General features: G+C 43.2%; 1 protein-coding gene across 2 annotated transcripts in view; it reads right to left on the bottom strand.

Moving 5' to 3' along the window:
* Window positions 1–322: 322 nt before the first annotated feature.
* FAM3B (FAM3 metabolism regulating signaling molecule B) overlaps window positions 323–12,621 on the bottom strand; it is a 60,444-nt gene continuing 48,145 nt past the window's right edge. For both annotated transcript variants that reach the window (XM_077118952.1, XM_077118953.1), the window contains exon 8: window positions 323–766. In XM_077118952.1, coding sequence (XP_076975067.1) covers window positions 677–766 — 90 coding nt within the window. In that variant the 3' untranslated portion in view covers window positions 323–676. The remainder of the gene's footprint in view (window positions 767–12,621) is intronic.

Genomic DNA, 12,621 nt, shown 5'->3' with positions numbered 1-12,621 from the left:
CCAACCCTGCTCAGCCTGTCCCTCCTCCCTCTCCACCCCATTATCCAAAGGCCAGTCACTGGAGTGATGTCCAGGCATGAAGGCAGGGATTGTGTCTTGTTCACCACCGTACCCCTGGTGCCAGAAGGTAGGAGACACCAGCTTTGTGGAATTAATGAATAAATTCATGGGGCTGCAGGAAGAACCCAAGAGCTCAGCTTGAACGACCAAGGAGGTTCTGCTAAGTCCTCTCTACTCTTACTTGTTCTTCCATGGGTGACTGTCTGAAACTAGGAGGTGTTTAGTAATAAGGGAATAAAGTATTTCTCTCTGCAGAACTGTCCAGACTACAAAGGGGTCAATTTTTTTTTAATGATTATTAAAAAAAAACCCACACCTGGTTGCTTTCCCCAACTCTCTCCTTTCCAGGGTAAATCACTTCATGCTTTAAACCAACTCCCACTCCTTTCAGTTTTCCTGCTCATCAATACATATCAGTAGATAAATATATATTTGTATATGCAAATACATATGTGTACTGGCATAAAAGCACCAAGATTTTATACAACTGGCAAATATTGGTGAGTATAAGATAAACCCAGGATACAATTGACTTTAGGACTGAAACTGATAAGATTGGATTGTTTCACATAACATTTTTTTCCATACAAAACGTATTTATTAAGGAAGTGCAACTCTAGCTCAGTTCTCGTGGTATGCAGCCCTCTATCTGTATCTCCGCAGGCCAGCCATTGTATCTGTTCTTCTTATTATCAGAATGATTGATCTGTGTAGAGGAAAGAAGAGATATTTATTTATTTACTCTGATAATCAACAGTGAATCTATGTCAACTGTGAGCAAAGTCGTATATACAAATCACTTTCTAGAATGGGATTTACTCCAGCCTATATTGACTGGGCTCTCGATTTCCTCTCAATGTGTTTTATAATAACATTTGAACCAAAATGCTAATGCAGATCTATCCAATGGAAACTTTTGCAGTGATCAGCATGTTCTATATTTGTGTTGTCCAAAACAGCAGCCACTGTCTCAGATTTGACTATTGAGTACTTGAGATGTGGCTAGTGTAACTGATGAACAGTTTTTAATTCTATTTAATTTTAATTAATCTATATGTAAACAGCTTATTTTGGCTGGTGGCTGCTATATTGGACAGCAAATTTCTAATATTTGGTTTTCATTTATCTTGGGGTAATTACTATAGTTTTTCCAGAGTACTCCTGGAGTCCCTCACTCAGTAAATATGCATTCATATTAAGCAGTCTTTATTCCTCTAACTTCAATTCTTTCACAGATAATGGAGCACATTAACCAAACATTTAAGTAAAATGACAAACATTCTGAACTTCAGAATTCTAGTTACACATCTCTTCTTCTTCTTCTTTTTCCTTCGTGTGTGTATGCTTTATGGCAGGGTCACATTTCATTATTTTTCCAGGTGAGTATCCCGTTATTGCAGCACGATTTGTTGAATTTTGCTTGTTAGGGTTTTTTTTTTTGCTTGTTTGTTGTTTTTTGGGGGAGTGCATGGACTGGGAATTGAACCCAGGATTCCCGCATGGCAGGTGAGAATTCTACCATTGAACTACCCTCGCATGCCTCATCTTGTTTTCTTTGTAACAGCTTTATTGAGGTATAAATCATGTCATAAAGCTCATATTTTTTAAGTGTACACTGTTTTTTTTTTTAGTATATTCACAGAGTTGCACAACAATTACCACTATAAATTGTGAAGATTTTCATCATTCAATGAAGAAGCCGTATACAGACTGGCAGTCACTGGCCAGCCCCTCCCCACCCCCCCATACCCTCTATTACAGATAGCAATCACTATCAGCTTTCCATCTGTATGGACTTGCCTACTCTGGACATTTCATATAAATGGACTCATACAATATGTAGCCTTTTATGTTTGGCTTCTGTCATAGTCAGGCTCATGTGTCAACTTGGCCAGGTGGTGGCACCTGTTTGTCTGGTTGGGCAAGTGCTGGCCTGTCTGTTGCTATGAGGACATTTCATAGAATTAAATCATGATCATGCTGGCTGCATCCACAGCTGATTCCATTTGTAGTCACCAAGGGGAGTGTCTCCTGCAATTTGAGTAATGTTTAATCACTGGAAACCTTTTAAGGAGGATTCAGAAGAGACAGGCTCTCTTTCTGCTTTGGCTGGCGAGCCTCTCCTGGAGCCTCTGGGTTCGTCCAGACCCTCCATCAGAATCATCAGCTTCACAGCCTGCCCTATGGATTGTGGACTCTACGTTCCCACAGTTATGTGAGACACTTGTATAAACTTTATATTTATGAATATTTCCTGTTGATTTTGTTTCTCTAGAGAACCCTAACGAATACAGCTTCCTTCACTTAGTATAACGTTTTCAAGTTTTATCCACATTGTAGCATGAATTATTCCTTTTTAAGGCTCAATAAGGTTCTGCTGTTCCACAAAATATACCATAGTTTATTTATCAGTTCATTAGTTGATGGACATTTGACCTGTTTTCACTTTTTGACTGTTATGAATAAAGCTGCCATGAACATTCATGTAAAAGTTTTTGTGTGGACTTATGTTTTCATTTCTCTTGGGTATATACCAGAAGTGGAATGGTTGGGTCATATAATAATTCTGTGTTTAACATTAGGATCTGCCAGACTGTTTTCCAAAGGGGCTGTACCATTTTACATTCCCTCTAGCATTATATGAGTGTTCCTGTTGCTCAACCTCCTTGTCTACCCGTTATTATTTGCTTTTTTTATTATAGCCATCTTTGTGGGTGTGAAGTGGTATCTCATTCTTTTCTTGCATTTCCCTCATCACTAGTGGTTTTAAACAACTTTTCATGTATTTATTGGCCATTATATATGTTCTTTGGAGAAATTTTTGTTCCAATTCTTTGCCTATTTTTAAATTAGGTTATTTTTCTTTTTATTATCGAGTTTTAATAGTTCTTTATAGCTTCTGAATATAAGTCCATTATCAGATAAATGATTTACAAATATCTTCTCCCTTCCTGTGGGTGGTTTTTTGACTTGGTGCTTTCCTTTGAGGCACAAAAGTTTTTTATTTTGATGGTGTCCAATTTATCTATTTTTTCTTTCATTGCTTGTGCTTTTGATGTCATAGCCAAGAAACCACTGCCTAATACAAGGTCATAAAGTTCACATTTATGACTTCTTCTAACAGTTCAACAGTTCTAGCTCTTACATTTAGGTATTTGATTCATTTTGAGCTAATTTTTGCATATGGTGTGTGGTAGGGGTGCAAATTACTTCTTTTAATTGTTGATATATAGTTGTTCTAGCACCATCTGTTGAAAAGACTGTTCTTTCCCCCATTGAGTGGTCTTGGCATCCTCGTCAAAATCAATCATCCAAAAATATAAGAATTTATTTCTGAACTGTCAAGTCCAGTCCATTGATCTATATGTTAATCCTTATGCCAGTACCTCACTCTCTTGATTACTATTGTTTTGTAGTAAGTCTTGAAATTGGGACATGTGAGTCTCCAAGTTTGTTCTTCTTTTTCAAGATTGTTTGGCTATTCTGGGTCCCTGAAATTCCATATGAATTTTAGAATCTGCTTGTCAATTTCTACAAAGAAGCCAGCTGGGACTCTGACAGAGACTTCAGTGAATCCATAGGTGACTTTGGACAGTATTGTCATCTTGACAGTATTAAGTCCTCTGATCCATGAACATAGGATATCTTTCTACTTATTTCCTCTTAACTTCTTTCAACAATATTTTGTAGTTTAGAGTACAGACTTTGCGCTTCTTCTGCTAGAGTTATTCCTAAATATTTTATTACTTCTGATGCTATTAGAAATGGAATTTTTTTTTAAATTTAATTTTTGGATTGCTCACTGAAAGTAAATAGAAGTACAAATGGTTTTTGTATAATGATCTTATATCCTGCAACCTTATTAAATTGTTTATTAGTGCTAATAGTCTTTTAGTGGATTATTTAAGGTTTCCTATCTCTTCCCAGATGACATCACTTCACCTGTGAGGAAACAGTTGTTTTACTTCTTCATTTCCAGCCCAGGTGCCTATTGTTTCATTTTCATGCCTGACTGCCCTTCCAAGACCTTCAGTACAATGTGGAACAGAAACGATTAGGATGGGCATCTTTGTCTTGTTCTGGATCTCAAACAGAAAGCATCCAGCCTTTCACGATTAAGTGGGATGTTGGTTGTGGGGTTTTTTGTAGGTAATTTTTGTGAGGTTGAACAAGTTCCCTCCTGTTCTGAGGTTGCTGAAAGCTTTTACCAGCAATGGATGTTGGGATTTTGTCAAATGCTTTTTCTGTATCTATTGAAACAATCACGTGACTTTTGTCCTTTCTGCTATTGAGATGGTGTATTACATTAATTGACTTTTCGATGTTAAACAAACATGGGATTTCTGGCATAAGTCCTACAGCCCTTCCTAAAAGCACGTTTTGTGTAATTTACTCATTGTTGAGACTTTGGGGGTGTCATGGTTGGGGACATGTGTCAACTTGGCCAAGTTGTGGTGCCTGTTTATCTGATTGGGCAAGTGCTGGCCTGTCTGTTACAATGAGGACATTTCATAGGATTAGATCATGATCACATCAGCTGCATCCACAGCTGATTCCACTTGTAATCAGCCAAAGGGGATTGTCTTCTACAATGAGTGATGCTTAATTTAATCATGGGAAGCCTTTCAAGGAGGACTCAGAGGAGAGAGGTCCCATTCCTGCTTTGGCTGGTGAGCCTCTCCTGTGGAGTTCATCCAGACCATCCATCGGAGTTGTCGGCTTCACAGTCTGCCCTGTGGATTTTGGACTCTGTGTTCCTGCAGTCACATGAGACATTTCTATAAATTTTATATTTGCAAGTGTTCCCTGTTGATTCTGTTTCTCTAGAGAACCCTAACTAATACATCTTGGCACCAAGAGTGGTTCTTAAGAAACAGAATCTTAAAAATCTGTTTTTATAAATGGTTTTCTACTCAGACTGGACTCAGAGACACTAAGGACTCTGATTCCTGTAATCAGAATGACACTCCCAATCCATGGAGTGAGTTGGCAAAGGAGAGAGTCAAAATATCATCATTCAATTCTCCTAATGCTTTGCTTGTACGAAGCCAGACTGTGGGGGATAATGTTTTTGACACCTTTACAGAGTTTTGCAGAAATAAGAGTTATAGAGATGTTGGTTGGTTGTTATTAGATACACTGGATACATTAAGGGGTGAAAGGAATGGGCTTAAGGCTTCAAACGAGAAGCTTAAGTGCCGTCTGAAAGATGTAGACGTTTCTATGATTATCCTGAAGGAAAATCTTATTTCCTGTAGCCGTAGACTTGAGATCTCTGAAAATCAGACTCAGAATCTTATTGTTAGAGTAGCAACTTCACAACGTAAACTGAAATCTCAGTCTTGCATGGTGTCTGCCATTAAAGTGAGGGCATTGATTGGAAAGGAGTGGGACCCTGAAAAATGGGATGGTGACATATGGATTGATAATGATGTTGGGGGTGAGGTTGAAACCCTAGGTCATTCTGAGTCTTCTCTAGATAACCTTGTAATAGTCTGCCCTGAGGAATAGCCGCCCCACCTCCAGCCTGCCTTGAGGAGTTGGCCACCCAACCTCCTCCTGAACGGATTAGCCCTAGAGTGATTAATCCTGTTTCACCAGATGAAACTGCAAATGAAAGCCCTGAAGCAAATGGCTTGGAAGATATTTCTAATTCTTTTCATGACCCACTTCCACCACCCCTCATTTCTTCCAGACCTATAACTAGACTAAAGTCCCAACAGGCCCCTAAAGGTGAGGTACAAAGAATCACACATGAGGAGGTACGTTATACTCCAAAAGAACTGTGTGAGTTTTCCAATTTATATAGACAGAAATCAGGGGAATATGTGTGGCAATGGATTTTAAGAGTGTGGGATAATGGTGGGAGGAATATAAGGCTGGATCAGGCTGAATTTATTGATATGGGCCCAGTAAGCAGAGATTCTGCATTCAATGTTATAGCTCGAGTGGTTAGAAAAGGTGTTAACAGCTTGTTTGGGTGGTTGGTTGAAACATGGATCAAAAGGTGGCCAACATTACCTGAGGTTGAAATGCCAAAACTGCCCTGGTATAATGTGGATGAGGGGATCCAGAGGCTTAGAGAGATTGGAATGTTAGAGTGGATTTATCATGCAAGGCCTGTTCTTACACCCCAGGAATGTCCAGAGGATGCACCTTTTACCAGAACAGTGAGAAATAAATTTGTGAGACTAGCACCATCATCCCTAAAGAGCTCTGCGGTTGCACTTCTCTGTAGGTCAGATATTACTGTAGGAACTGCTGTCACTGAGCTGGAGTCCTTAAACACCATGGGGATGACAGGATCCCGAGTTGGCAGAAGTCAGGTGGCAGCACTTAATCACCAAAGACAGGGTAGACGTGGGTATTATAATAGACAGCAAACTCAAAGGAGGCATCAAAATTATATGACACGCAGAGATTTGTGGCATTGGCTAGTAAATCATGGGGTACCTAGAAATACAATAGAAGGGCAGTCTACTAAATCCTGTTGGAGCTGTATAAACAAAAGAGTTCTAGGTCAAGTGAACAGAAGTCTAACCTGAATTACAAAAACACAGAGTCACTGCCCCTTAATCAATTTCCAGACTTGAAACAGTTTACAGACCCAAAACCCCTTGAATGAAGGGGAGGCCAGGTCCCTTTGGGAGAGAAACCTGTTACACTGCCACAAATTTATGCTGTTAATCTTCCTCCAAGTCTTCCCCAAGAAGACTGACAGCCTTTTACCAGGGTAACTGTGCACTGGGGAAAAGGAAATGATCAGATATTTCGGGGATTATTAGACACTGGTTCAGAAGTGACATTAATTCCAGGGGACCCAACACGTCACTCTGGACCACCAGTCAGAGTGGGGGCTTATGGAGGCCAGGTGATCAATGGAGTTTTAGCTCAGGTCCATCTCACAGTGGGTCCAGTGGGCCCCCGGACCCATCCTGTAGTTATTTCCCCAGTTCCGGAACGTATAATTGGCATAGACATACTGAGCAACTGGCAGAATCCCCACATTGGCTAACTCGTGCAGTGAGGGCTATTATGGTGGGAAAGGCCAAGTGGAAGCCACTAGAACTGCCCCTACCAAGAAAAATAGTAAATCAGAAGCAATACTGTATTCCTGGAGGGATCGCAGAGATTACTGCCACTCTTAAGGACTTGAAAGATGCAGGCGTGGTGATTCCCACCACATTCCTGTTCAACTTTCCTATTTGGCATGTGCAGAAAACAGATGGGTCTTGGAGAATGACAGTGGATTACTGTAAACTCAACCAGGTGGTAACTCCAATTGCAGCTGCTTTTCCAGATGTGGTATCATTGCTTGAGCAAATCAATACATCTCCTGGTACCTGGTATGCAGCTATTGATCTGGCAAATGCTTTTTTCTCAATAGCTATTAGTAAGGACCACCAGAAACAGTTTGCTTTCAGCTGGCAAGGTCAGCAATATACTTTCACCGTCCTACCTCAGGGGTTATCAACTCTCCAGCCCTATGTCATAATCTTGTTCGCAGAGACCTTGATCATTTCTGCCTCCCACAAGACATCACACTGGTCCATTATATTGATGATATCATGTTGATTGGACCTAGTGAGCAAGGAGTAGCAACTACTCTAGATTTACTGGTAAGGTATTTGTGTGTCAGAGGATGGGAGATAAAACCAACAAAAATATAGGGGCCTTCCACCTCAGTAAAATTTCTAGGTGTCCAGTGGTATGGGGCATGTCGAAATATCCCTTCTAAGGTGAAGGATAAGTTGCTGCATCTGGCCCCTCCCACAACCAAATAAGAGGCACAATGCCTAGTTGGTCTTTTTGGATTTTGGCGACAACATATTCCTCATTTGGGTGTGCTACTCTGGCCCATTTACTGAGTGACCAGAAAAGCTGCTAATTTTGAGTGGGGACCTGAACAAGAGGAGGCTCTGTGACAGGTTCAGGCTGCTGTACAAGCTGTTCTGCCACTTGGGCAGTAAGATCCAGCAGATCCAATGGTGCTAGAAGTGTCAGTGGCAAATAGAAATGCTGTCCGGAGCCTTTGGCAGGCCCCTATAGGAGAATCACAACGCAGACCCTTAGGATTTTGGAGCAAAGCCTTACCATCTGCTGCAGATAACTACTCTCCTTTTGAGAAACAGCTTTTGGCCTGCTACTGGGCCTTAGTAGAGACTGAACTCTTAACCATGGGCCACCAAGTTACCATGAGACCTGAGTTGCCTATCATGAGTTGGGTGTTGTCTGACCCACCAAGCCATAAAGTTGGGCATGCACAGCAGCACTCTATTGTAAAATGGAAATGGTATATACGAGATAGAGCCAGAGCAGGTCCTGAAGGCACAAGTAAGTTACATGAAGAAGTGGCACAAATGCCCACGGTTTCTACTCCTGCCACGTTACCTTGGCAGGCTATGGCCTCTTGGGGAGTTCCTTACAGTGAACTGACTGAGGAAGAGAAAACTCTGGCCTGGTTTACAGATGGTTCAGCACGATATGCAGGTACCACCCAAAAGTGGACAGCTGCAGCATTACAACCCCTATCTGGGGTGTCTTTGAAGGACAGTGGTGAGAGGAAATCCTTCCAGTGGGCAGAACTTCGAGCAGTGCACCTGGTTGTTCATTTTGCTTGAAAGGAAAACTGGCCAGAGGTGCGTTTGTATACCGACTCATGGGCTGTTGCTAATGGTTTGGCTGGATGGTCAGGGATTTGGAAAGACCATAATTGGAAAATTGGTGACAAAGAGGTCTTGGGAAGAAGTATGTGGATAGAGCTTTCTGAGTGGGCTAAAAACATGAAGATATTTGTGTCCCGTGTGAATGCACACCAGAGGGTGACTTCAGCAGAGGAAGATTTTAATAATCAAGTGGATAGAATGACCCGTTCTGTGGATACCAGTCAGCCTCTTTCCCAACAACTCCTGTCATTGCCCAATGGGCTCATGAACAAAGTGGTCATGGTGGTAGGGATGGAGGTTATGCATGGGCTCAGCAACATGGACTTCCACTCACCAAGGCTGACCTGGCTACAGCCACTGCTGAGTGCCAAATCTGTCAGCAGCAGAGACCCACACTCAGTCCCCGATATGGCACCATTCCCTGAGGTGACCAGTCACCTACATGGTGGCAGGTTGATTACATTGGACCACTCCCTTCATGGAAGGGGCAGCAATTTGTTCTAACTGGAATAGACACATACTCTGGATATGGGTTTGCTTTCCCTGCACGCAATGCTTCTGCCAAAACTACCATCCATGGGCTTACAGAATGCCTTATCCATCATCATGGTATTCCACGCAGCACTGCTTCGGATCAAGGAACACACTTCACAGCAAATGAAGTGCAGGAATGGGCACATGCTCATGGAATTCTCTGGTCTTACCATGTTCCCCACCATCCAGAAGCAGCTGGATTGATAGAACGGTGGAATGGCCTTTTGAAAACTCAATTACGGTGCCAACTAGGCGGCAATACCTTGACAGGTTGGGGTAATGTTCTCCAGGAAGCTGTGTATGCTCTGAATCAGCATCCGCTGTATGGTGCTGTTTCTCCCATAGCCAGGATCCATGGGTCCAGGAACCAAGGGGTGGAAATGGGTGTGGTACCACTCACTATTACCCCTAGTGATCCACTAGGAAAATTTTTGCTTCCTGTCCCTGCTACCCTGAGTTCTGCTGGTCTACAGATTTTAGTTCCAAAATAGGTGTACTTCCTCCACGAGAAACAACGATTCCACTGAACTGGAAGTTAAGATTGCCACCTGGTCACTTTGGGCTACTTATGCGTCTGAATCAACAAGCCAAGGAGGGGATGACATTATTGTCTGGGGTAACTGACCCTATCAGAAGGAAGTAGGACTGCAATTACATAATGGAGGTAAAGAAGAGTTTTCTTGGAATATAGGAGGTCCCCTAGGGCATCTTTTAGTACTACCATGCCCTGTGATCAAAATCAATGGAAAACTGCAACAACACAATCCAGGCAGGACTACCAATGGCTCTGAAACTTCAGGAATGAAGGTTTGGGTCATCCCACCAGGCAAAGAACCACGGCCAGGGAAGTGCTTGCTGAGGGTAAAGGGAACATGGAATGGGTAGTGGAAGAAGGTAGTGATAAATATGAACTTCGACCACGTGATCAGTTACAGAAACGAGGACTGTAATGATATTTTATTTATGTTATACTATTTAAGTTGTAAGATATCAAGCTTAAGAATGAATGTTGCCCAAGGATTTGCACCCTATTCTGGAGAGATTTAATGTGTTTCCAGTATATGCAGGAAAAAATTTCCAGTATATGAGTATTGTCAATTAAAAGGAAAAAAATGTGTGCTTATTTGTTTTCATTTGGAAATTAAGTATGGTTTAATGTGATATATATATAGGTGCCAAGTTGACAAGGGGTGGACTGTCATGGTTAGGGACAGGTGTCAACTTGGCCAAGTTGTGGTACCTGTTTATCTGATTGGGCAAGCACTGGCCTGTCTGTTGCAATGAGGACATTTCATAGGATTAGGTCATGAGCACGTCAGCTGCATCCACAGCTGATTCCATTTGTAATCAGCCAAAGGGGAGTGTCTTCTACAATTAGTGATGCTTAATCTAATCACAGGAAACCTTTTAAGGAGGACTCAGAGGAGACAGGCCCTATTCCTGCTTCGGCTGATGAGCCTCTCCTGTGGAGTTCATCCAGACCATTCATCGGAGTTGTCGGCTTCGCAGCCTGCCCTGTGGATTTTGGACTCTGCATTCCTGCGGTCACGTGAGACACTTTTATAAATTTTATATTTGTAAGTGTTCCCTGTTGATTCTGTTTCTCTAGAGAACCCTAACTAATACAGGGGGTCACAACACTGAAGACAATGTGGCCCCTGCCTTCAAGAGGTTAATAATGCATTAGTGTTATTTGGCTTATCATGCCTGGATCCCCCATCAAGGAGAGCTCAAAGCACCCTGAGAGTTCATAGGAAGGGGAAGGAAGGGGGGAGCAGTAAAGTTTCCAGAAAGAAGCAGCTTCTCTTTGAAGCTGGATCTTCAAGGAGACTGGGAAAAGCGCACTCTAGATGGAGGGAGAGAAGCACAACAGTCCAACCATGGAAAATCTGCATGTGTGCAGCTTTGCTAGAATGTTGAACAATCGTAGCAGCTGGAAGTAAGAGCAAGAAGGGAATCTGCCCACACCCTGGGGCACCTGCAGTGGGCTGGGCTGGAGACAAGGGCCTGAGCTCTAGTTCTGAACCACCAGGGACCAAGATGAAGACCATGCCGGGAGGGATGATAACAAAGACATCCTGCTGAGTGGGTGCAGGCCACATATACACTGGGCAATGGAGCAGGTCGGGCTGGATGACTCCACCCGCGGGGAAGCAAAAGAGGCTCAGGGATATGACGGAGCATTCTTAGGCCACAGAGGTAGTGATGATGGCACCTGAGTCTAAACCCTAGGCTGCAGTCGCTCCAAAGACCTTTATCCTCACTTATCTCCCTCTTAGCAAGCAAAGAAGTTGTGTGGTCTAGTAGACTGAATCCTATCCCCCAGAAAAGACATGTTCTTTCATCTTAATCCAGGTTCCAGTGGCAAGAGCCCCTGGTAACATAAGATCTTTGAAAATGTTTGGGTGAATTGAGTCAGGGCGTGGACTCATTTGTGAACAGGACCCTGGAGGTCTTAATTAGGAGCGGCCAACTAAACCAGGGTGGCCTTTAATTGGCTTGCTGGAGGCCTTATAAAAAGAACTCAGAAGTCAGAAAAGACAGGACATTTCATGGGGCGCGAGGCAAACACACCAGCCAATGAACCCCAAGGACCACAGGCAGGGCAATGCCGACTCCGGAAGAAAGTCAGCCTTGCCACACCCATGGGCCTAAAACCATGCAGTTGTCTAAGCCAACCCATTGTACAGTATCTGTCACAGCAGCTTGGCAAATGGAGACAGATGGAATCACTGTTCAAGTCTCCTATTTTACAACTCAATTCCGTGGGTAGTGTGGTTATTAAAAGCTTCTGCGTAGGGGAGTGACATGTCCAGAGCTGTGCCTCAGAAGCTGAATCTAAATCAATAGAGAGCCTGTTGGTTGAAACATTAGCATTTAAAAGAGCTTCTCTGAAAGTCCGGACACCCTCCTGAATTAGATGGGGAAAACTGCATCAGTGACAATAAGCACAGGTGCTTGAGGCTTCCCACTGTGGTGCGATGCCGCTGGCCACCAGCAGGTGTCCTCGCTGTGCACCGGCACCTGTGCCAGGTGAAAGAACCAGCGCAGTGGGGCGGGGCAGAGCTGGGTCCCTGGAGATGCCAAGGCAGCCTGTGGGGGAGGGAAGGGGAAAGAAAGGGGGGAACGCATAGTAAGGAAAATGTACCCCTAGAAGAGCTCTGGCCTCGTCCCAGCTCCTGGGAGGAAACCTCTACATTCGTGGTATTTCCCATCATAGGAAATTCCTCCTGACAGAGATGACCCTGGGTGGGGCCTGCCAGCTAGTAGGACACTCTACCTGATTAGGGGCTGGGGCTTTGAGCCGACTTCTGGGGTGGGGGGGCCGGAGCTGGTGTGCAATCACACAGCCAGTGAACCA

This window comes from Tamandua tetradactyla, chromosome 10, assembly GCF_023851605.1.
Source record: "Tamandua tetradactyla isolate mTamTet1 chromosome 10, mTamTet1.pri, whole genome shotgun sequence".
Taxonomy (NCBI): domain Eukaryota; kingdom Metazoa; phylum Chordata; class Mammalia; order Pilosa; family Myrmecophagidae; genus Tamandua; species Tamandua tetradactyla.
Note: the sequence above shows the minus strand (reverse complement) of the source record. Positions and strands in the feature narration are given on the sequence as shown.